General features: G+C 40.1%; 1 protein-coding gene across 6 annotated transcripts; it reads left to right on the forward strand.

Annotated features, from left to right (window-relative positions):
- Positions 1 to 1,359: 1,359 nt before the first annotated feature.
- LOC130164010 (uncharacterized) lies at positions 1,360 to 22,081 on the forward strand. Of its 6 annotated transcripts, none has more exons than XM_056368373.1 (13): positions 1,360 to 1,398; positions 2,806 to 3,046; positions 4,318 to 4,367; positions 14,153 to 15,576; positions 16,132 to 16,364; positions 17,350 to 17,552; positions 17,714 to 17,874; positions 18,094 to 18,197; positions 18,345 to 18,405; positions 19,455 to 19,543; positions 20,588 to 20,710; positions 21,101 to 21,201; positions 21,340 to 22,081. In XM_056368373.1, the coding sequence occupies exons 4-13, from the start codon at positions 14,181 to 14,183 to the stop codon at positions 21,860 to 21,862; spliced, it is 2,994 nt and encodes a 997-aa protein (XP_056224348.1). In that variant the 5' UTR covers positions 1,360 to 1,398; positions 2,806 to 3,046; positions 4,318 to 4,367; positions 14,153 to 14,180; the 3' UTR covers positions 21,863 to 22,081. The 6 variants fall into 6 exon arrangements, with proteins under 6 accessions (XP_056224348.1, XP_056224346.1, XP_056224347.1 ...); XM_056368371.1 differs by having other exon boundaries at positions 4,321 to 4,367; XM_056368372.1 differs by lacking the exons at positions 1,360 to 1,398; positions 2,806 to 3,046 and having other exon boundaries at positions 4,209 to 4,367.
- Positions 22,082 to 26,121: the final 4,040 nt, after the last annotated feature.

Here is a 26,121-nt window from a genome sequence, read left to right on the forward strand (position 1 = left end):
CAATATACTGACACTAACGTAACCATTTAATATACCAGGTTTTTACATGTGAAAAATGTTTGTTTCCAAAGCTACCTCTTCACTCTCTTCAGTTTATTCATTACCAAATGCATTTTTATGCTTTCATCAGTTACAAGTACAAGTCCAGGAAACGCTGCTTCACTTTAGGCTGAATGTTTGAACTTTGTCTTCATACAGTTTTACATGTTCACAACAGTACGAGCGGTCTACCAATGTATAGCTCTTCTAGAACAGTTTGAGGCTCAAGGGCATTTCAAGCATAGTTGAACAGGGAGAGAAATACTCATTTATTTTATTGTTGAACTTCTAGTCATCTCCTCTGACTTTTAAACTGACCTTTGAAATGTTGGACTGTTGCGTGTCAGTGCCTCAGAATGAATCTGTATTGTCACTCCTGTTCAGTCTTACCAGGGCTGGATTCATCATGTCAGAGGGCCCTGGAACAAGAAGAACTGCTTGGCACTTATAAACCCCTCGTTCTGACGATGGTCTTAAAACAGCAAAGAAAATGTTATTACAAAACACCAGGGCCGCCTTCAGTACAGCACCGGCTAAATGACTTGTGGGGAACTCTCCACCTTTAAAGAATTAGGGTACACTATGAAGGACAAACTTGTTTTTTGCTTCTCTGGAAAAAGCACATATCATTTCAAATGACATGCTTGCTCTTCATCAGACAGTTTAGAGAGGATCGGTCTAGAGTGGCCTTTGGGTAGAGTTGTTTTCTTGTCCTGAATTCATGTTTCTTTTGTCAGCTATGTTCATAATGTATTCCTGTAGCATCACCATGCTCTGTTCTGTTTTATTTTAGGAATAAAAAAATGAAAACTGAAGCATATAATGGTACCAACAGATCACCCCCCCCCCCAAAAAAAACAAAACAACCATAACCATGAACCCATTTCTCCCTCTATGTGCATTTTACTTTTCTTGAATACTACCTGGCCATAGATTTACTGTGTATAAATTTAATTAAAAGCAAATTAATTTAGGAATATACAAAATAATGTGCTTATTCATCTCGTCAAAAGTTAGATGAGAGGTGAAAGCAGCCGGCTCTAGGCATGTGCACTGGGGGGCAATGCCAAATTATCCCACTGCCCCACCAAATCGTCCCTCTTCATCCCAAAAATTAAAAAATAACTGAAAAGTAGAGATATTCAGCAGTTTCCGATTATTGGTATCGTTATTTAACCGACAACCGATTTATAATGCGCCACTTTGGTTTAGGAGCAGGTCTGGAGTAATGTCCCGCCCACCGCTACATCTGATTGGTTACAAGTCATGAGTAATAGCCTATCACGCCGAAGGTTTTAGTGTACGCAGAAGTCTCAGATTAGAAAAAGTTCCGTTCGCGAGCTGAACCGTGTGACGAAGGTAAGACAGCACAGATCACTGAAAATGTAATAAACATCACAATCCTTTACACTGAAGTTACAACAACACCACACTCTGATGAACAACTTAATCTGCTGATTCAAGACACACCGAACAAGAGAGAGAGAGAGAAGCTAGCGCTAACAACTAAGCTAAATTAACTAGCATCTGAGTAGTATGTAAACAACTGCTGATTTAATGTGCTAAAAGGAGCAGAGAGCTCTGAGTGCTGGAGCAGAACTAGCGTAAGTTTAAATGTACAGCAGGTAATTAGTCACTGTGATGAAGAAAACAACGTTAACTGTGTTCAGACAGAGCAGCAATACGCTACCAGTAACACAAACTTCAGAGACTGGAGATGAGACTACACTGACGTCAGCACGTCAATTGTCACTAACTACTATTACTGAAAACACATTTTACTACAGGAGAAGTAAAATCACTGTGTAAAAATGAAATCAACTAATTAATTCCAAATTAAATACATTATGGGCTTATGTATTATTAGATTCTATGACTTTAGTTTTAGGTAACATAAAACATTGCATGTTATAGCTTACAGTCCTAAATAATGCTCAGACCAGCCCAGTAAGGGGTCTTTATGACTGGCAGTTAGTAACCAGTCAACATCTGTTAATGCCCCCCCCCCCAATCAAAGAAGTCTAGAACTGGGCCTTTGTGAAAGCACTCATCTCTGTTTGTTCAATATAAGGCCACAGCCACCAGCTAGTTAGCTTAGCTTAGTGAACTGGAAACAGGGGGAAATAGGTTCTTTCTGCTCTGTTTTAAAGGGAAAAAAATCCTGCCTATCATCTCCAAAGCTCACAAATGAACACAACATTAGAATCTGCCCATAAAACATCTTACCTCACTCCAATCTACCTTTCTTCAATTCTTCTGTTTTTCAAAATCTTCCTCTTTTTCTCTCTTGGAGCCTGTAGTCAAGGTATGTTCAGCTTAAAGGGGTAATGTGTAAGAATTTGCCGACCGGGGAATAATGTCTTCCGAACAAATAGGGGGCAGCATATTACCAGAATGTTGTTTGGTGCATCTACCCCTGTCATTACCTCCTCTCCCAACCCCTTCCCCTGTGCCACAGTCTCACAAGTCTCAGTTAGATGCAGCATCAGTGGGCTGGTGGACCATCAAAAAATCCATAAAGTTTTTACCAGCCCTCTCTGTCTGCCTGTCATTGAGGGTGAGCATGAGAGGGTGTTGTGTTGCGTGCATGTTCTGGGACTGGGCTCACTGGTCACTCAACCCTCACCCTCATGCTGAGCTAATGTTAGCTTGAATAAATCAAACCTCAGTACAGGGCAGTTGTTTACATGTTGCCAAACCTGCAAGGATTGGGGAATAATGTTTTCCACACAGGTTTACCTTGCAATCTGATTATTTGTTTTTCAGACTGACAACGACGATTTGATACCCAGTGTGCCCGGTCAGAGACACAGGGAAGATGTAGTGGTGGAAGGACCGGAGGACAGGCCATGAGAGGTCAAGCCAAATCAGCAGCATCAGAAGCTGAACTTGAAAAAAAGTGGAGGAATGTCACAGAGGATGGCTGCAACACAGTTACTTATTCCTCATCCTCTCATGTTGGACCGATGGCAGAGTGGATGCCACAGTGACAAACTCATCTCTTGAGGTAGGCTACAAAGTGTTATGAGAGTCTTTTTTATGTCTTCACATTCAGTTTATAATTAAAATAATTTTTGTTTGCTTTAAACCAAAATACTTACACATAGCCCCTTTAAAATGCAAGAAAAGTGTACATTTCTCAAGGAATGGGACAAAACTTCAAAGATAGATGAGACTCCTAGCTGATATCTTTAGCTTAGCACAAAGATTGAAAAACAGTTAGCCTGTCTCTGTCACAAAATCCCCCAACCAACACCTTTAAATCTCTGTTATTAACACGTTATCTTCTTTGTCTCATCTGTATAAAAACAGAGGTGTAAAAATGACAAGTTACGGTTTCATGGGAGGTTATGTACCAGACTATTGCTTGGTTTGACACAGTGAGTTCCTAAAACTCAAATTTTATGTGCGTGATTAAACAAATGACATATGATTTGTTAATTAAGGAGCTTTAGAGGTGCTGATAAGTGGATTTTGTTATCTTTGGACTGAGGACAGCTGTTTCTCCAGTCTGTGTGCTAAACTAAGCTAACAGGCTGCCGGCTGTCGCTTCATATTTACCATCCAGAGACTGGAGTTTCTCCTCTTATCTAATTATCAGCAAGGGAGAGAATAAATGACAAACTGTTTTTCAACTTCCTTCAAAACTAGAACAGGATTCCACAAACATAGTGGCCAGGACTTCAGTTTTTTGAGAGAGAGTTAAAAAACAAAAGATCAAATATCTACCCAGAAACTGAATTCATGGTGCATACCTCCACTGTCAAACATACACTGATCGGACAAACCGCCTTCCAAATGATCAATGTGCCGTACTAGCTATGAGCATGTACAGTATGTGGTTCTAGGTGTGTGTGTATAATATAAGGATGTGTGTGTGTGTGTGTGTGACCCTTTATAATATACAGACTAAAAGATACCGTAAGAAAAAATGAGGGATGAGCGGGTTGAAAAAACACCCACTCAAACTGAAAGTGTGTGTATGTATGTGTGTGAGGTTTAAGCCACACACTAAGGTGTTTTTCTCTTGTTTCCAGCATCACTATGACACAGCTTGACACACACACATACACACACGCGTGCGCGCACACACAAACACACACACACACACACGCACACACACAGTGGCGTTATGACAAGGTTGGTGAAAGGCTGAGAGATCAAATGAAAGAGTGACAGCGGCCGATCATCTTTGGCGAAGTTACATCTCTCTTCTTCTCTCTCTCTTGTTCGTTGTCTGTCTCCTCCCCCTTTCTCGCACACATGTGTACCTACCAGCAGACCTGCCACTGCCACTGACATCTCTCCTCGCAATGACAAATTAACAGGTAAGAATGCATTTTTATTGTAATTCCACATTTTCTGTTTGTTTGTTTGTCTAAGCAGGACACTATGAAGCTGGAGTTTTCAGAATAAGTTTAGAGAAAGTTTAACTGAACGCAAGGACCCAACATTAGCATTACTAGCATGCTCACACACTTGTAAAACACACCTGTTCCCCCTGAGTCTTGTTTATCTGGCACCATGTAACATTTACATTCACAAGATTCACATTTTTATGGATTTCATAGGTTAAATGATTAGTTTTGTAGGTTGACTTGGATGAATCCAACTGCCAAATGAATACATGTAAATGTAGATAAAGCCAGTTAAATTTCAGAAAGACATTCATGATATTTAATACTATTATTGCACTCAGTTCATTTACACTGCTTTTTTCACATTTTGATTTAAAAATGTGCCTCCGCTGAATATTTAATAAAACATATTGATAAACCAATCTGCAGTAAATGCATTGGAAAGATCCATATTACACAAATAGCAACAAAAGTTCTGCACTTCAACATTTTGTAACATTTCAGTGTCGTTACCCACAACATATTGGTGTTTACAGCTCTTACACAGACGGTCATAAAACCACAAGCTTGACTTCGTTCACTGTGAACACTTTGTAAAGATATAATGATATGATAAAGCAGGGCCTCAGTTTACTCCGGACCCAGGTACAGATAAACATATGAAAGTTATTGTCTTGCAGCAAAGGCCCACATGTAATGTGAGGCCTTGGATGTAATCAAAGAAGCCATTAATTTGCTGTGCTTTGATACTAGTGTGAATCTACAGTAAGCATTTAGTTTGTTACACCACGCTAAAACCTATATAACATCAGTGTGGTTGTACACTGACGACTGAAATGGCCAGTTTTTGTTTAAACTGTTTTACAAGGGTGTAGATTTGACATTCGTCATTGTGGAGGCTGCAGTTCGTTGAACTGTCTTTCTGTTGTTTCACATTTTCATCTGTCCCAGCTGCTTAAAAGAAGGTGGGCAAAACATTAGAAGAGTTTGTGTTGTTGTTGCTATTTTTGTCCTCCTTCGATTTTGTGACCTCCTTTGACATCTGGAGACAGAACGGGGGCAACGACCGCTTTTCTGTCTCACACTGGGAAGTAGAGCTTAAGCATCTGTGCCAACAAAGGCCCGAATCAAAAACATTTGTATTGAACATTACCAGATTTTAGCCGCTCAACATGAAAATCAAAGCTTAGGAATCAGAAATGAGTCCCGTTATTTTCTCATCTCAGCTGTATTCATGTTTACATGGCTTTTGTAACTTTTGTTGTCATGGGCTTCCACACTCTCGGGAAGAATGGGTGAAATGAGGAAACGGAAGAAGACTGCAATGGGTTGCAGACAGTGCATTTCAGTCTTATCCGGAGACTTATAACAATCAAGGAGGATTCAAAGAACTATTCCATTGTTCATTGTTATTGTAACTCATATACGTATATATAAGAAATATTCAGCAGAGTAAACGCAGACTAAAAGGATACAGAAGAATTCACTCTTTCAATTACTGCCGCAATTTGTATAGGTGCCTTTGACAGCAGTGATAGACATAATTCTGCGCTGTATTTGATTTAAACATCTTGACGCCGCAGTTTTTTATTGTTCATTGTTGCAAAAATGCTCAAGCTCTGTTCAGTAGCATTGGGGCCGTGAGTGAACAGCAATTTCTGCCACATACCCTGAATTAGACTGAGGCCTGAATTTTGACTCGTCCACTCCACGACATTAATGTCTTATTTGTTTTTTTTTTTCTGCCTAGCTTTGGGTTTATGTTTCACGGGCTTTCGCATGACGCTGATACACCAGACCTACATTTTTGTCCCATCAGGCCCTAAAACCCTCTGCCACTTTGTTTCCCACATGTGTTCTGACAAACATGATCTCAGATGTCATGTGACGCTTTTTTAACAGTGGGTTTTTCGCTTCGCCATAAAGCTGTGGCTGGTAAAACATCCGGGAAACCGTTGTTGTATGTGTCTCCCTTCTCAACTATGGAAACCTGTATCTCCCTGGCAGCGGCTGTCCTCTTGTTGGCCTCCCTCACTGGTTTTCACACAGACGTCTGTTTGAGGACAGTCAGTAGGGCATAGTCAGCGCCTCGAAAACATTCTGCTTTTCCCTGATTGGTATTTTTTAATTGCAGATTACCCAACAATGTTCCTTTATCTTACTGCTGAAGTCTTTACAAGGAACTGGAGTGTGTGCAAGCTAAAATAACTTGAATACACACAAATTATCCATAACTCTAATCTGTCAGCTGCACCCATGATGATTTAGATGTGTCAAATTAAAGGAGTAAATATTTTTTGCAGTCCATTACTGTGCGCTTTATATTTGCACTTAATTCAAATCAGTTTACTTTTCACTTTCACAGTCAGTGTAAAAAATACAAATTTCATACAGAGTAAAAAACCATATTCATGTTGTCTCTGACTTTGTCGTCTTTGCTGTATCGTTGCATTGTGGTTTTTATTTACTGTAGTCATTCAAGCATCAAAGTCACTGTGGAGACTAAAACTGCAACTGTAGGAAAATGCTACAGTAGGCAGTAAGAGCTATCATCCTTCAGAAAATATTAATGCATTACAATGTAAATAGCAGCAAACAGAATGTGCGTCGATCTGAATACAAGGTGCTTTTTCTTCCAACTGTTGGAAATAACTAATACGAATGCACTGATTACTGCCTAATCACTGCTTGCTCACTAGTTTCCAGGTGTGGAAATGTGAATCATATGTTTACACTGTAATCAAACAAAAAGTCTGAAGTTCATCTGGAAGTTTTGTGTTGATGTAAATTAACATCTCTTGGTTATGATTATTGGATGGCCCCTATGGTGGGTGTGCTAGTAATAGTAACAGAGACCTGTAGAATAAAACATATATAAAATATTTGATATTTAATATTTGAGTTGATGCATCACAATCAAAATGACAGAGACGTGTTCTGTCTTTTATCAGTGACACTGGTAAATCATGTTATTCGCAGTTTTAGCCCCATTCACGTACCGGAATAATTGAATGTTTATCAACGCATCAGCGGCAAATTCAACATTAATTATAATCGCAATATAGTGTTATAGTATAATTCTTAATCTGTTTTTCCAAATGCAAAAATACATTATTTTGTAATTTTATGATTTTACTTGCAATACTGCAAATCAAAATCCATTATTAGTTTGAATGGTGTGATAGCTTAAAGAAAAGGAAGAACCCATCTAATGGTGAAATTAATCCCATATTGTAAAATGTTCTAGACAATATGCTGATTACTTCTTATAATTCATTCATTCGGTTGACCCCCACGACCTCTGCTGTAATTTATTATTGTATTCAGAAGAAGACTAAATTTAGTCCTTTGCAGTTACATGCGTAATGAATTAGAGTCATAGTTTGATGGTATTTCCTACATCCATGGAATAGTACAGTAATGGAAATAATCATGTTCTCAGTATCATACTGTACCTACAGTGTCACATGTTTTCTGCCTTTATATTTGATCAGACTTAACCACAGTAAAGTTACGGATTTTAAGCATATATATAGATGGGATCGTAAAATTGCCATTAATCTGCGCTGCAGTTATGTGCATCTTTACTATGATGTTACAGACAATTTGAAGTTGGAATAACTCTTGTTGGCCGCTCATGAATGATATTTTGTTTAACATTTTTTTGTCACTCTTGAACCAAGCTTGATAACTCGTAGCGCTTGAAAAGTTCTTTTAAAGCACCTTTAGGCTAGAGTAAGAGTTTCAGACAGTTCTGGTCGATCAGCGCTCTTCATGACATGAACTCCAGAGTCTGGCCACTGCTTAACAGCTGTCCACTATACAAACAACTTCACTCAGTCTGAGTTGAAAATGTCCCTCAATGTGCATCATAGAACCACATATGAAACAAAGGATGCTATTGCATCACTCCACAGGTTATCATGATCTGACAATGTTACGGCACTTTTACAAATGAACTGTAAACAGTCGCCCTGTGGTGCAGACTCAAATCACAAAGTTTAAATGAAAGAAGCCTGCATCAGTCTTTCTGTAGCATTGTGGGCACATGTGCAGGCAGCAGGGTCTCTGAACATTTTCTGGCCTCTGATCTTTTCAGGTGTAAAAACGCTTGTACTACGATGATTAAAGAATTGTAATTTTCAAGCTGCTTTTATTCTTTCACAGAAGGAGCACCAGGTGCATGAAAAGGAACGTATGCTATATTTCCATCGTCACTATTTTTTGGTTAAAATACATCAAATATTAATATAGCAGTTTTCTAATCAGCAAGCAAACCGGACTGGGGTCTCCCAGCACAAAGCTGTGAGTTGCTTATTTGTATTGTCGCATATGTTTCCTTGTGTATATAAATAATAATAATAGATAATGATACTGATATCACAGTCCAAGCTACAGCCAAAAACCTCAGATCAAACACAGAAATACGCAACACTGACGCTTGGCACTAATCAAAATTCTATGTTTTTTTTTATTTACAATTAAGTGGGAAAAAAACATTCTGTGCACTATTAAGCTTTTATTTTATAAGACTGTTTAGACTATACTGTCTGACAGTATGTTTTAGACATGCTTTTGTCTTTAAGACACTCGTCGTGACTGTTATTCCAAAACAGGCATTATTATTTTCAGATAGGAAAGTCTTTTGAGTAAATCGAGAGTTTCCTTTTAGCTTCATATGTTTGAATAAAATGACCTGAAAGGAAAAGTCCACCTTTTTGAAAAATAATCTCTCTGTCACCTACTTCTTGTGTGATGCACAGTTTGGTGGCAGTTTCGCTTCTCGGTGTTCAGTATTTTACAAACACCGTCGTCATGCTTTTTAGGTAATGTTACACTTTCTTCTACTGCCCATGACACACACACCTACAGCGTCGACATCGTCAAATGATAACAAGGTTAATGAGAGGGAATGAGCTTATTCAGAAAACACTATGGCATCAATCAAATATCTGCTGGCTGTTCAAAAAGATTTACTTTGGTTAAAAAGTGTTTTATGATAGGCTACGCAACGCTTTGGTTTAATTTCTCTCTCGTCCATTCAGTTCCTCTCTTCCCGCCAGTCATCGCTTTTTTTTCTCAGTGACGGAAGACAGATGGAGTGACGGCTCGGAGAAAAAAAAGTCCAGAAGTGCTTTGTCTCTTTCCCCCTCCTCTGCTCCCACATCTTTTTATGGTGAATTTGAGAGAAAACTAGAGAAGAGTCTCCCCACGTACGAACTCCTCTGCACTCCCCTTCCATCCTCTCACATCCTTTCATTCACACATTTTTCAATCGGCTGTTTTCTCAAGGTTTCAAATACAAATGCATGCAAATGAATACACACAGAAGACGCAGACAAATTAGCAGACCATGTCGGAATGACTGCTATAGAGAAGGTAGGATGTGAGAGAACAACCAAACACATCTAAAAACTGATAAGAAGGCTCTTTAATAGAAGTGGCTCTCAGTTAAGGTTTTTGAAGACTAAACATAATGCCTTCATGCCTTTGTGCAGAACTAAGTGTTGCAAGATTACATTTGAAAGTTTTCTTCTTTCATTTAATTAAGTTGCAGCAGATTTTATGATGTCTTCTCTTTGAACTTGATTATTGACTATCTGGAAAGGACATCGCTTTATCCTAAAATATGTAATGAAATTGTAACAAGAAGGACAGAAAACATGGAATCGATCAACTCTCTGGATCTCAATGAGTAACCACAATAATGTGAAGATGACTCAGACATCGTCGATAATAGGTTTTATATAAGCCGGTAAATGTTTCATTGCAGCTGAAATCTTTGCATTGACGATGGAGATTTAAAGTAACATTGTGTCCAAACAAGACAAAGCAAGTGATCTCAAATAACATGATTTACTCATCAATAAAATATTGGCAAAGTTATCATCATGCTAATGTTGAGGTTATTGTGTCAGACAGGTTGTTTAGTTACCACATCATTATCGAGTATGCATGTTAATGCTGAGGTTTCCAGCTATGAGATGTAGTCACACTGTACAAGTGACCTCAGCATTAACATTATCACCTGTAAACACACACACCCACACACACACACACACACACACACACACTTCTGCTCCTTTTCTCATTGTATCCACTGTGAAATTACTTATTATAAACAACAAGCAAACTGATTAGATGAGTGCTACTTCCAACCGTTATTGTTAATTTATTACCATTAGTTCCAAATATGGATTCTAATTTTTGACGAGTGAACATTATTAGCAACTGAAAAGCCTCTCATCCAAACACGGACCTATTTCACGAAAGCGGTTTGCGAGCACACACACACCTTGCGCGCACATTGCAAATGGTGACAAACGGCTCTCACTCACAATTGCACGTTGATTTGTCCCACAGGGTCTCGTATGCTCATGCATGTGTGGCAACCGGTGTATGTTGTGATGAGTGAAATGTGTTGAGCAAAAGGAATAAGATCTCCAGCTGCAAATCACTGCTCACATGTTGCAAATTTGATGACATTTTGATGAACTGAATGGACAGCAAGGCATCAACTTGTAGAAAAGGTTTTCAGAGTTCAGTGAAAATGAATGTTGAATAACAGTTTTAGAGATTTGAACTGTTATCAGAAAGATAGTTATTTCTGATTTCACGAGTGATGCAGATTACAATTCAGAGGAACTGACTTGTTTTGTTACTTACATTTGATAATTGACCATATACATTATACATACCTCATAGTTAATATAATAATAATGAATTTTGTATAAGTATATACAGTATTCCAGATTTAAAGATGAGATATGATGAATTATGTGTGAAGCCGTTAGTCCTTGCATCACCTGGACCACACACAACCTGAGAGTACTGCCAATATTTTAACAGTTGACTAACTTACCACTCTTCATAACAAGCTTTATTATGTTTTACTGGTCAAACTTTAAAGCTTCATTCCTTTTGGACTTTTAATTGAGAATTTCTACATCATTATACTGCTTTTCAATACTTGGTCAGAATATTCTGATGCTGCCACAGAAGATTCACGTAACACGTCTATATGTGTGTGTGTGTGTGTGTGTGTAAGGGTGAGGGTGTTGGGCAGAGGTCACAGGCTGAGGTTGCTCACAGACTTGAGGATCTGTCAGCACTCATATTTGAGGTTGTGTGTGCATGTGTGAGTAGCTGCTTTAAGGTTATATGACATAATAAAGGTAGAAAACAGCAACATAGCACGTTAAAGGTGCTATCTCTCTCTCTCTCTCTCTCTCTCTCTCTCTCTCTCTCTCTCTCTCTCTCTCTCTCTCTGTCCATGTGTGTGTGTGTGTGTTTGGTGGGTGAGTAGGTGGGGCAGCAGGGTGTTTAGAGGGTTCCCTGAACCTCATCGTTTGTCGCCGTCTTCCTTCCTGTTTCGTTCTCTCTCACTTCCTGTCAGCTGACTCAGCCAGAGACTCTTGATCTGGTAAACATCTACACTCCCGCCTCTGCACACGCACTCTCACACGTATGCACGCGCACACACACACACACACACACACACACACACACCACACACACACACACACACACACACACACACACACACTTAAAATGTGCTTTATGTAGCCACACAAAGACGCGTATTGGTTGTATTGCGTATTGAGGTGTAGAGAGGCACTGATGTACAGACACGCACACAGTTGCAGTCCATTACATATGAACTTAGTACAGTCAACCAAAGTAGTACTTTCTACACACACCCTATACAATAAATGTGTAATTACGTAATTAAAGTGTAAAACTAAAATTACGTCAACTGCAGTTTAGAAAGTTTTTAAGGTTAAAGAATTTTATACACATCCCTAAGTATTTTCATAACCCAACCTCAGCCTCAGCATGAATGTCTGAAATAAGAAAGAAACTATGGAAAAACATCTGCAAGAAAAGGAGGAAAATGTCAAAAAGGAGATGGGGCATTAGAAAAAAAAAGAAGCCATTGTTTGAAGGGACAAAAACATAAAGGAGAGAAGATAAAAAGCAAGCAAAAGAGAGATCATAGACAGGACGAGAGAAAACAAAGTTGGGCGCTTGGTAAGAAAGAGAGAGAAAGACAGAGTGAGATAAGGACAGGCAAAGAGACGGAAAGAGAGACAGAGAGATGGAGGAGGGGGGCAGAGAGATAAAGATAGCTGAAAGGAGGGAGATCCGTCAGCGTTTGTTTCCTCAGGATGTGGTTACCACGACGACGAAAAGGCAAAGAGGCAACATCACCCGCTGGTCCCTTCTGACACCTGCAAGTGTGTGTATGAGTGTGAGTGTGAAAGTCAGAGCATGCGTGTGTATGTAAGTACGTGTGATTCAGTGAGTAACTGAGCAAGTAAATGAGTGTGTGTGTGTGTGTGTGTGTGTGTGTGTGTGTGTGTGTGTGTGTGTGTGTGTGTGTGTGTGTGTGTGTGTGTGTGTTTGTGTGTGAAAAACCACTGTGTATCAGTGGTTGTGTCCATTTCGCTCTATGTATGTGTGACAGACAGTATGTATGCGTGTGTGTGTGTGTGTGTGTGTGTGTGTGTCAAAGGATACACAGCAGAGAGCGATAGGGAGAGAGAAAGAGAGAGAGAGAGAGAGAGATAGGAAGGACCAAGTGAGAGGCTGAAAATCTCAAGGGGGAAATTATAAGACTCTACACTCGAAACAGTGGAGAACGAAAGAGCAAAAAAGTCAGAAAGAATTATGAAGAAAATCAGAAGAACAACCAGAACCCGAAAACATGAACAACAGGGGACGCACATGTGTGAAAAGGAAATTAAGCACCAAGAACTGGTAAAAAGAAAACCTCAGAACGTATACAGTGTATCTGTCTTCATCTCATCTTTCGCTCTTTCTCTTTCTGACTCACGCATTGTCCTATTTAGAGCAGAATGTGGTTTCAAGAAAGAGAGAAAGAAAAACCAACGAAGACTTAAGATTTAATTCGATGCAGTGTACAAGTGAATTTCCAACATGCTGCCTTGTTCTTGAAACAATGTTAAAAAGAAAACAAACAAAAAAAAAAAACTGAAGTGTTTTTTGTTTAACGTAGCATTTCGTTTGTTGGCAAAATAACCGTCTCTTTAGCTTCTTGGCTTCTCCTGCAGCGACACTTCGGTATGACTTCTCTTGTATTTTTCTTCAGACTAAATTGTACGCAGGCATTTTAATTCACATCTGATAATCTTTCTTTTAATCCTTTTTTTAGGGCAGAAAATGCCAAAAATCAAATGGCATCAGTTGAGGGAGACTTTGTTAGCATAAATGCTAAACATCATAATGCGTGCTATAAACTTCAAACCAGACTTGGACTAAAAAATGTGACAACTCTTTTCTACTGTTGTTTCTTGAAATAGACCTATTGTGTAGAAATTGTTTTCATAATGTGATTAATTACAGCACTCGAGAACAAAGATCTAACTGTGTAACGGTGTTGCACAATTCTGTGACGCGTCCGATTGTGTGACCCAGTTAGGAAGGTCAGCTATATTACCACTGCAGATATTTTACAATCCTTTTCATGTACTTTATTTTGATAGCAGCAGTTTGTGCAAACATAATATTCTAGTAGAGTTTCAAATTCTGATAGCTAGAAAAGACAAAATTTTCAATAGCTATGATATCATTAACTACAGTATATCAGTCAAGACCACTAGACCACAAGACCTTTGGAGTAAAACTGGTACCTGTTACTGCTGAGAAGGCACTAGTTAAAGTATTAATGCTAATGAATGATTTTTAATTTTGTTCATTTAGACTAACACTGTGTTTCTTTCTGTGCTCTGTAGGCACTCTAGCTAAACCCATCAAACGATCATGGATGACCGTTCCTTCCCCAACCTTCACCACCATCGCCACCGCCCATCCTTTCACCTCACCTTGCAGAGCCTTCAGAGCCCAGAAGCGGGATACCAGCCAGTCCTGGACTCCCTGGAGCAGTATGGAAACAGAGGGGAAGAATCTGCGTCTTTCCCGGCTTCAAACACCTCTTCTGGGGGAAAAAGGGGGAGCAGTGGGGGTGATAGAGGCTTCCAAAATACAAGTTTGGATGGAGATGCTAGCTTGGGAGGCCATCTTGACAGAGATAGTGGGTTAGGTAGCCATTTTGCTGACCCCTGGTATGGCAAAAAAGAGAATGTTTGGGAAGACGGCGAGAGTTGTGAAAGCTTTGCAGATGATTTTTATAGTAAAGGTGATTGCTACAGTAACACAAATGATGGTTTTTACACCATGAATTGTGGCAGTGAGGAGGGACTCAGGCGTAAACTCAGAGCAAACTATAATAATCATGCCCAGGTTAGCTGTGAAGCTAAAAGTGAACCAGTTTATAACAGGGAGGCTAGCATTAGCCACTTTACTAAACAAGCTACTTCCCACAACAGAAGTGCTGCAGGAAGCTTTAGTGACAGCAGTATAGAGTATTGTAGGACAGATTCACGAGTGAGTGATAATTATTTAGGAAGAGAAGAGGACTATGGGTCCAGCTGTGGCTCAGGTGAGGATCAGCTTCAACCAACTGAGCTTGAGGGACCGTGGCTCAGTGTCTCTCCTTCGAGTCAGACCGGAGAAGGGAGGTGGAGAGGAGCAGCAGACACCCTCACTTTGGCCTCTGGGTGCCTACCACTGAGGTCACCTATCACCATCAACAGTGGGACGTTCACTCAGAAACTGGACTCGTTTTCTGAGGCTTTCCTCTCTCAGCGAAAGAGAAGATTCCCTCAGGTTCCCAGTGGGGAGTCCTCAGGACAGATGTGGGAATTTGGAGTAGGGAAAGGAGAAAGCCCTGGATTGGTCAAGTCAAGGAACAGCTGTGCTTTTGATTCAGACTGCTACCTGCCTCCCTCCTCCTCCTCCTCACCTGCTCACCCTTCTCTTCCATCTTTCCCCTCTCCTCCCACGTCATCTCACCTCATGTCTTCAGTTCTTAGTCCTCCTCCCACACCTCTACCTCCCCCTTCTCACTCGCCCTCCAAAATGGACTCTCCCAGTGTGTTCGTTGGAACTGGACATTCAGTTTCCCTGGGGGGAGAATCACTTGGTACGCTCCAGTTTTTCTCTTCCCGCCTTCAGTCTCTCCCATCTGTCCATTCCCCTGGGATGTTATGGAAGTGTCCAGTGCTGTCACATTGCTTTCCACAGTCGTCGGGCGACCCAGGCAGCAATGAGGGCAACCTAAGATCTTCCCATGGTGCTGAGTATAGCAACATCACAGGTGAGGTATTGTGTGGGCATTTCTATGAATAAAAGCATGATAGTAAGGAATATAAAATAAATATGAATTTATCCAGAGTCTGCAATTGAAATACTTTGAAATAACATATTTTTAAATGAATTACAAAAAAAAAAACACAGGTTAATACCCGCATGTAAATTTACGGGACATGTGGGTTCTCGTAGGTGAACTTGTGAAATTTCCCATTTCCCGTATGCAAATTACATTTTCACTTTTCATATTTTCACATATATAACCATTTGTGACAGATGTCTTTCGTACTATTTTACACCATGTAGAAAATGAAATGTTCACACATGATAACGAGCATGAAATATGTCAGAATTACCGTGTGTGTTCATTGTTTCTAGATAACAAACAGATTCTGTCAGTTGAGGTGTGACACTTTCCTGTCTGCACAGATAACAGTAATGTTTCTGACTTTAAGATTGTTGTTTTGTCTGACTGTCTGCTACACACACGAACACAAGATGATCAAGCAGTTTTACAGTTTGTTGACTCTGTTTTTTTTCCCCCTCTCTGTTATTCTTCCAGCCCCACACGACATCCTTCAGTCTCCTGAGCCGTCATTCCTTTCCTCCCCATCACATCATTCATCCCTCCACCCTCCACCCAGAGCCCTGTGTCCCTTGAACACTCCATCTCTCCATCTCTCCCCCCATCTTCCCTCTCCTCCACCCCACCTTTCAGCAGAAAAGGTAGCTCCTTACTTGGTGACCCATAAAGTAAAGAATGGACCAGCCTCTCTTAACCAGCCACAGCTACAGGTATGGCGATACGATGCTTCTACATTTTCAACAAAAGAACCAATTTAAGGACATTTAAACTATTTTGGGAAATGTGCTTGTGTATTTCCTCTTGCTGAGAGTCAGAAAAACAATAGCAGTTTTCTTGGGACTTAGCTTTTCCAGTATAAGTTATGATCATTTGGCTGCCGAGTTGTAAGCTCACGTTTAAGAGGGTTTTGGCATATCTCCACTGATGTAGCTGGCTTAATAGTTTTTGGATGAAGGCTACTGGATGTCTAGGCCAAAAACATCTATTGATACTGATAGAAATGTAGGCTATGAGTACAGGCTTTTTGAATAATTGTAGAGTTACAATAAGAAATAAATAAAAATGTAAATACAGGATGTTGTGTTTTTTTCGCTCTTACTCACAAACAAACAGTGTTTCAAGGTCGGATTTGTCACTGTGAGGTTTCCATGTTTGCACATTGTCGTCACTCCTCCATCAAAAAAACCCAGGAGCAAAACTTGCCACAGCTGGATAAGACATAGTGGGCGGACGTATAAATGGCTGTTTGTCAAGAAATTACATTAACTCTAACTGTGTTACTGCCTCTAAAACCACAGTCTTAGGCAGGGTTTTTATTTTTAGACATGCTGAATAGATACAGTGTCTAAATAAGACTCATTTAGAGTTGGTGAAAGGCGTTGGACGATCTGTTTCTAAATATGTCATGGAGCTATCTCTGTACTTGTACACAAATTAATTTATTTCTTATCACACTATTCTGGGAAAATGGCAAAAAATTTGCCTCAATATATTTTTGAGGACACAGGTGTTTTAGACACCGGTGCAGAAGCCAAACCACCAAAAACTGTAAGGTCACTGTCTAAATATGTCAGCTTTTATGACCTCAATTATAAAACACCACATTTTTCTCTCTGGCTTTTGTTTCTGACAATGTGTTATTTAAACGAGGATAACGGTAATACATCAAAATGCTTTGTTCTTGGATTCCTACAGCAAATAGCTTCTCTGGTCTACACTGGAACACCCTTTCCCAGTATCCTTCACTCCAGCAGGGGTCAGACGAGGGGCCACTACACTCCCCGACCCCTCCTCAATCCAGTTCGCAGGGGGACGGGGCTGTACTCCTCCCTCTCATCTCTCCATCACAGAGAGGACAAAACATTCGCAGAAGAGGAGGAGGAAGGCGGTGTGTTACGGTAAGTGAAATGCCAGGCTCAAGATATGGATAGTAATAGACTGACTACTATCAGTCAAATAGTAGTATCAGTAGAGGTATTGTTTTTTTCTAGCTCACATTGTTGTCGTTTATGTCTATCATCACATTGATTCTCATTTCTTTGTCTTCCCCTCTTTCCAGCTATGTCAATGTAGGTAAAGAGTTCCAGGCAGAGATTCCTCCGTGCTTTGCGAATGGCAAGGGGTCAGAGGTGTGGTCACCAGAGGAGGAGTCCCCCAGGGAACAGTTGCTCTGGAAACCATCAGAGGAGCTGGATGAGAGCGCTAACTTACAAAAGCAAGGTAAAGGGCATGCCTTAATGCAGGTGTCCACCCCAAAACTTCATGCTAAGACCAAAAGGTGTAGGTGAATTCAAAGATCTTCAACATTACAAGCAAGTGGGCAAACTTCCAATTTCTAATTATGATGGGAGATAAAACCTTAGTAACATAGTAACATTTAGTTTAGTTCATTATGTCTGCTATGAAGTGTTAAAAACTTGTGTTTGTGTGCATGTGCAGTGGAGACGCTGTTGTCCATGTGTAGTTCAAGCTGCCTACCAGGAGGGGGCAGTAACACAGAGCTGGCTCTGCACTGTCTGCACTACTGCCACGGGAACACAATGGTAAGCTGCTACTTGGAATATTAATGCTGTCTTCTTTCTTTCTTTCTTTCTTTCTTTCTTTCTTTCTTTCTGTCACATCCAGTTAATTCCATTGCATGCCTCATCTGTCTGTTCTCTGCCTCCTCCATCTCTCTCTCTCCTGTGCAGGCCACTCTGGAGATGCTTCTGTTTTCACAGCCCTCACCAACAGGAGACTACCACTACTCTGGTAACCTTTGACCTTTGACCTCACTCTAGCTCTTGACTATTCTATGCCTGTTAAAAGAAAATTCCTAAATGATCACTTCATGTTCAGATAACTCCTTGGCTTGGGTTTGGGTATTTTCTCCACAGTTAAATACTCCTGTCATTTGAATACTATTAGTATTCCCACTGAAACTGTATCAAACCCACATCTGTCCATATTCTGGTTTATGAACTAAGTCAGTACAGAAAAAATAACTAAAATGTGTTGCAGAGAAGGACGTTTTTTTCAACAGTCAACAGTTGTATGCAACTGAGTCAGCAAAAAAGAAACCACTCCCACTCTGGTATAATAGTAGCCTTTGTAATAGCCCACACCTTCTGCCACTTTAATCACATGCCATTCTCCCTCTCTCTCTCACTCCCTTTTGTCTCTTTGGTGAATTTAAATCCACAAAGAACCATGTAAAGTACAGAGCAGACATTGTTCTGTGTAGTAGTGACCACTCAGGTGGCTGTATCCCTGTGTTCAAGGGAACTGCTATAAACTTTGGTCCACCTGAGAGCAGCTAAACAACATTTAGATGTGTAAAATCCCTGGCATGTTGCAGGACTCCCCTCCAGCTATTGACCCCCTGAATCACTCCAGGTCTCCACAGCAAATGGCAAACACCCCCCCTGCCTCTTTGAAGCTTGCTGAGTGAAGTCTCACAATGTGTGTGTCTTCAGGCAATCTATGACATGTAATTTAGCAACTTAGTTGTGTATCTATCACCTTTATCAACTCAACAGATATGGTGTAGGTGTAAATGTGGTGTAAAGGTGCATGCTACATTTAAGCTGCATTGCTAAGACAGACAGTCATTAAAATTTACACTGACAAACTCCTCAGACACATCATCTCCTTTCTTTAGGTATTGTCGAGTTGCTGCAGGACTTAACATATTTCAGTGCAATCGTTTCATTACTTGGCATCCCAGCAACTCATGCATTGCAGGATAATCTTTTGGTATTTGTTTTCATTATTTGTCATACCTCCCTTCCCCTCCCCCTCCCCTCTCTCCCTCTCTGTAGGTAGTGATTTTTGGACAGACACTGAAAAGAGTCTATTCAGCACAGCTCTGGGGACTTACGGAAAAGACTTTTCACTCATACAGAAAATGGTATAATAATTATTCATACATTTATTGTTATTTATGCTGAATTATTAAATGGTTATCCTGTTAATGTGTTCATTTTCTAATATGTCTTTGTCCTAGTCTAAAAGTATACATGCATACACACACCCACAAGTAGAAATTCTTTTCTTTCTGCAGCTATTGTATTTATATTTTGGTGCATTTTGACTTACAGCAGCATAGATCCAGTTTTAACAACAGTGATGAAGATTTACTGTGATAAAAAGTCATCTTTTTTGATGACCAAATCAATACATGGAGTAGAAAATGGAAAGTGAAGCATTCACATTCAGTTGGTCCACTACACTGCTCAGTGGTTGTCTACTTTGTGCTCATCATTACCGTGTTCATTGCTCTATTTTTGTGCAGTATCATTACACAAAAGTGTAATAAGCGTTTTCCTAAGGTGCAGTGTGTGTAGTGTTCTCTTTCCTGCCTGCACCAGTTCAGTTTTTGGTGACTCACCTGCAATTCAGCGGGAGAGCAGCAGACATCTAAGTGCATTGAAAAAATGGACGGTTTTATTATAATTGTGATGATGCTAGTAAGCAAGAGTAAAGACTAATGTCTAGCTCTCATCAGCCTCTGATCATTTACATCAGCTAGAATGTAGGAAGTCCTTCCCTTTCAACTCATTAACTCCCTTTACAGTCACCTGAATGCAGCATGGCTTCCACATATGGTCTATAATCTGAGGCGCTGCAGTGATAAAGTGCATATAAATTCTCCCTAAAGGGCACCACCACTTCCACAGGACACTGTGCACACTGAAAAGGATTACAAGTTGCAATTGATTCACAAAAGGATCACTTGAACACTCACCCAGTGGACCCAATAAAAGGCTGTAAAAAATGTAATTTTGCAGAGTGTTAGTGCAACTGAATGTGTCAGCCTAATTATGCCTAAATAATGTGTGGGCTAGTATGATATTTGGAATCAAGCTGGGGTAGAGATGGAAAAAGTTATACTTTCAGGTGCGTATGCTAACGTGTGTTTATGTTTGTTTGTGTGTGTGTGTATGTGTTGCAGGTAAGCACTAAGACAGTGAGCCAGTGTATTGAATTTTACTACCTGAGTAAGAAGCTTCTGGACAAGCAGAAGAAACAGAAGGAGGAAGAGAGCAGAGATGGAGAACTGGAGCGGCAGAAAAGTGTAAGAAACACTTGAAAGGAGCAGTGGGGAATAAAGACTTTACTTGTTTCTGCCTCTTGTCAAGCTGATCCAGGACTGACATCCTTGATGTTTCTGTTTTGTTATTGATTTAGCTTAGTCTTTTCCTGTTGTTGTTGTTGTCCTCTGTTGTTTTGTCTGCACCCACCCTCTGTGGGCTCCACTGCATCATGCTTTCTGATCCCTGCAAGATAAGCTTCGTAGGAAACAGAAACTGATAGAATATGTACTGTTCTTGACATGGTACAGAATATTGAGTATTTGGAGTACTTGTTTAGTCTTGTGTAATGAGTTAGATTGTTATCTAGTGTGGAATGCAGTTCAATGAGTCAATCACAGCATGGTGGCTTACAATCGGTCCTGTTTTTACAGGCAACACCCATCTGTCAGCCAATGGATAAACAGTTTGGACTGGAGGAGGCGGTTCCTGTGCCCTCATTGGCCAGCTACTTTCCCTGCAAGCTGTGTGGCAAGTGAGTAGAACCAGTCATACAGGATGAAGCTGCAAAACACAACTTTGTCTGTTTGGCTTCTTGGCAAGCCAACAGATGGTTTTGATTTTCAAGTCCTGTCTTCATTTCTGCCTTTGTCTTTCCTCTTTCACTCCCCAGAATGTTCTATAAAATCAAGTCCCGTAACGCTCACATGAAAATCCACCGCCAGCCTCAGGAGGACTGGACCGACAGGCGGCTGCAGCACCAGCTCCTCACCCAGCGCCTGGCCCTCAGTCGTACCGCCAACCTCATGTCCACTTCAGGCAGTAATCTGCTCCCAACTCAGGCTCCAGCTCTGACCTTTCCCTCCTCTGGCCTCACTGGAACATCAAGCAATGCAGACAATATCCTCAACTCTGTAACCAATAGCAATGCCATCACTCCCAGCAATGCCAATGTCCTGGATCCCAGCACTGCAGTGACGTATGGCAACATCGCTGCTTCAAACTCTCATGTAATCACCAATATTGGCACTAGTGACTCAAATCAAAGAGAGCCCACCACCATCTTACCTTTCCACCAGTCATGGGGCTCATTTGGACATGGCCCCAACACTGCTGCCTTCTACTGCAACTCAGATGGGAAAGAGGATGTAGGAACTGGGTCAGTGGGGGGGAAAGAGCAAATCAACTGGCAGTAGTGTTTAACTCTCCCAAAAGCATTACTAGCACTGAGGTCTCAGATTTCAAACTGAAATTCAAACTCATTTTTTATTCAAACTTCTGTATTTTTTAAACTCAGTTTTATAGAACAGTAACAGTTTTTTAGTGTTTTTGTTTTTGTAAATTCTGTCTTTCAGTGTGTAAAATATTTAAATGTTTCTTATGCATTTGACATTTGAATAAAATTTATAACCTTATGATTGTTTTTCAAGTTCAGTAAAACCACAACTTTACACAGATCAAACAAATGAGATATAACAGGTCCATCAGTGATCTTTGGACAGAGCCAGGCTAGGCTGGATCTGTCTTCATATTTAACGGGCAGACATGAAAGTAGTATAATCTTTTCATCTAACCTGTGGCAAGAAAGCAAATAACAGTATCATCTAAAATGTTAACTCTTACACAATCCTTTGAAGACCAACTAAATTGTTCCTCTTTTCCAAAATGTCTTCAATTTCAAGGTCTAAAATTCAAGCAGGTCCTCAAAAAGCTAGACATACAGGAGCACACTCAGACACACCCACAAAGACAGACATACACACCGCTTGTTGAAAGGTTTTGATATAACACCATAATGGGCTAATATTGACCTTGGTAGACCATCTCCTCTGTTATAGCTGTCTGAGTGCCTAGGATTGTCCTGTTGATGGTTAACTACAGTGATTGTGTGCTTTTGTGAATGTGTCCTGCAAGGTGCCAGGAAAGGGACACTGTGAATTTGTGTGTGTACCAGTGTGCACAGCTTCTGTGTGAGGCAGGTCGGCTAAAATGAGATTGATCTAAAATGAAACATACAAACAAAGACGCATGTAAGGCTCATTTGTGATGGCACCAACATTTCATTACTTCAAAAATCAAATGATTACATGTTCCCTTTAGGTCATTCAGCTTTTGCAGATATATATTGATTTTCATACAGACTACAGAGAACATGTCCTTAATTCTCTGTCATCAGGTGTAGCCTACTTACAATTCACCTCTACTGATTAGGTCACTTATTTATCTGGTGGCTCAATTGCATTTCTCAAGGCGGTGAGTATTCTTTGTTCTCATATCTTCATGAATGTTACTGCCCCCACACGGTGATAACAGTGTTTGTATGGGTGTGCGTATGGTATGTTTGCCTGTTTGTTTAGGTGTGTGTAATAGGCCATATGTCCTTCTAGGTATCCTTGCTAAAGAAAATCTGTGAGTTTGTGTGAGTGCATGGATATGTGTTTGACTGTGTGATTTTATGCGTCTATATGCATGTATATGTGAGCAGCATGTGTTTGTGACTGTATATGTTTCTGTCCCTCATAAAATTTAACAACGGCCTTTAAAATGGTTCTTCCCCCTGGAACCCTCCCTCCCCCTGACAAAAGTCCACCACGTCTAGCACACTTTGTCTGGCCTCTTTTCTCTGTCTGATGCCTGTTTTCATGTCTCCGTGGCCAGAGGCATTGTGTTTCCTGTCCTCTTTTCAGCAACACGATATCTCAGGAACACATTGAGGGAATTTTCTCAAATTTTGCAAAAACATTTACTTAGACTCGAGGATGAACTAATTAGATTTTGGTTTTAAAAGGCACCCCCCTCTGTAATATAGTATGAGCTAGTATGAGAAAAATTGTTCTAGCAGTGTCAGTTGTGTCCTCTTTACTTGCCAATATCTTCCTATACAGACAAACAGTTGATAGATCCCAGAACTATGAAAAGTTCTATCCATGTGTTATTTTATTATACAGCTTGATATCAAGCACGGGGACTAAGCAAGACTTTAACAAACTTGAAATCGGATTGATGAACTTGAAATCCTACCCTTGTGTGGAGGTGTGTAGTTGGAGTCTTTGCTCACATAGCCATTGGTCATTTTGCACTGAGTGGGGAGAAATCGGAGGAACAGCAGTAACCAGCAGCAGTCCTCAGTGTGGGCCTTTTTCAGAGAGAGAGCAGGAGCACGTAGATAAAGGGGAAGAAGAGGACTAGACCAATGAGGAGAGGGGAGGGAGGAATGGGGAGAGAATAAACAGAGAAGTTACTGAGCAATGGCCATTCACCTATTCATGGTGAGCAGCTCTTTTCTAGTTGACTGAGCTCATGCCCCCACCATAGCCCATCCTGATGTTCTCACGTTTGCCCCTTTTTTTTTTTCCTGGGCCAGAGTTGTACCAGTAAATAAAAACAGCCTTTTCAGTCATTTCACTGTTGTGACAATGGCATAATGAATTGTAATGCCTTACCAATAAAACTCTAGCACTTTTATTTTCATACTCAGTGATGTTGCCAATAAATGTGTCAATCAGAAATAACCATGAAAGCATAAAGATGAAGTTATAAACATAAAGGCATAAAGGATAGCAACAAAACACAGCATGATTTTTTCAGTTAAATATTACAGTGGTTTGTATAAAATGTAAAGACATGCTTTAAATTTGACTTAAATGACTTTATCTGACATATTTAAAATATTTAAATTACTATATTAAACAGTCGTTTGTTGAAGCATGTCAGCAAATGTTTGACCCCTTATCACCTTCTTATTCAATGCACTCCTTTCAGAAACTGAAGTAAAAACATACTGCATGTATAATCACACACATTTAGTGCACATATAAGAGGCTGGTAACACTGTTATGTCTTTGTCTCACTGAGAGGTAATACTATTTGAAAACTGTTCAGAGTACAAATCGCTGTCATTTAACACTTAAAAAGCAATTGCTGACATAATGATTCACTGCCTTTTCAATTTTATAGGATGGAGCTAGTTAAAACAAAAGTATTTCCCCTTCTTCCTCATCCCCAGGAGAAGAAAGTCTTCAATTGTGTAAATCAACTGTAAATCTTGGGATTTTATAACGTGTAAGATAATGCACTTGGAGGCAGACTGCTGTCATTGACACAGTTGGAGGTTGGGCTCTGTTATGTAATAGTTGGCACAGACATCACATTATTATGGAAACTGGAGACTTTAAAAGTTTCATTCACTCTCCCTCTCGCTGCTGGATCTTTAAATGTTGTGGTGGACAAAGTTTCTGCAAAAGCTTTACAAGGGTTACTAATATTAGTGGCTGCACTCATTAGGTTGGTCAGCCTCTCAGCTGACTTAGTTATTTACATACCAGGCCAGCTGCTGATTTTTATCATTGTGTTTTACTTTATAGTGGCTTGCTTTAATCACAAAAGTTAAAAACTAAATTAGCATACAATGATTCTGTGTCACAGGTGTAGTCTACGCTATTGGGGGTGAAAGGTCATTTGAATAATAAACATTGTTCTCAACTGAGCACACTCACATTTGTGTTCAAGTACACATAGGCTGACAATAGAATAAATATCATGCCTGTTATGCAGAGAAGGGTCCCTATAAAAATTCTTCTAGCTAGGGCCAATGTGGCCTAGCTACACCAGTGCTGGTGATGTAACACTTAGGCACGCTGTGGTTGGCCCACTTGGCATGTCTGAGAGGACCGGCTCTGCTTCTAAAGGAGGTGTGTGAGAAACTATGAAGGAACGTTTTTAATCACAACACAATAAGAGACTGTCTGAGGACAGGCAGAAAGAGAAACTGAGTGTAAGCAACAGAGAAGAAGAGACCAGTGTGTTTAAAGTCTTGTGGGAAAGCTCTGAAATAAATCGGATCAAAGCAAAGACAAAATATAGGTCATTTGAACCGATCAGGAATCCCAACCCCACTACTCCTACTAATATGATACTGTATTTGTGTGGCTTTATATTGTTTCTGATTTACTTACAAACACATAATTGATTGGCACATTAGTTTTTGTCCATGCCATAATTCTGGTTGAGTTTGAATGCGTCCTTTGAGGAATGTCATTGACACAGACTCTCTTATCTGGAACCGATAAGACAACAAACAAGAGTTGAGAAACAATCATGTATGTGTGTACTCGTGCTGAGAGCCTGTGTGTGATTGTGTCAGTGTGTGCTACTGGACGCCTGTCTTTACATAACTTCATGTAAACATAGATGGGTGAACACAATTCTGCAAATTAAAGACATTTGGCTGAAGCCTTGATGTTCTCATTTCAAGCTCACAGAAATACTTAGGTTTTAGGATGTTTCCTTTTTTAGTTAGAGTAGGATCAAGTGTTCTGCATTTACAGGTTAGAGTCAGTATTTGTATAAGGAGGCAATGAATGAATTACTTTAATGCAATGTCCTCGAAGTTTTCTCTGTGTGGTTCTTGAGATAAAATAGCGGCCTATTGTCCACTTTACAATGCAGGACTACA

This window comes from Seriola aureovittata, chromosome 23 (assembly GCF_021018895.1).
Source record: "Seriola aureovittata isolate HTS-2021-v1 ecotype China chromosome 23, ASM2101889v1, whole genome shotgun sequence".
Taxonomy (NCBI): Eukaryota; Metazoa; Chordata; class Actinopteri; order Carangiformes; family Carangidae; genus Seriola; species Seriola aureovittata.

Bases quoted from the DNA above. Each gene is read 5' to 3' on its own strand.
- LOC130164010 (XM_056368373.1), top strand. From the start codon at position 14,181: ATGGATGACCGTTCCTTCCCCAACCTTCACCACCATCGCCACCGCCCA. The intron at 15,577-16,131 runs GTGAGGTATTGT...TTATTCTTCCAG, and splicing joins TGAGTATAGCAACATCACAG to CCCCACACGACATCCTTCAG. The intron at 21,202-21,339 runs GTGAGTAGAACC...TTCACTCCCCAG, and splicing joins CCCTGCAAGCTGTGTGGCAA to AATGTTCTATAAAATCAAGT.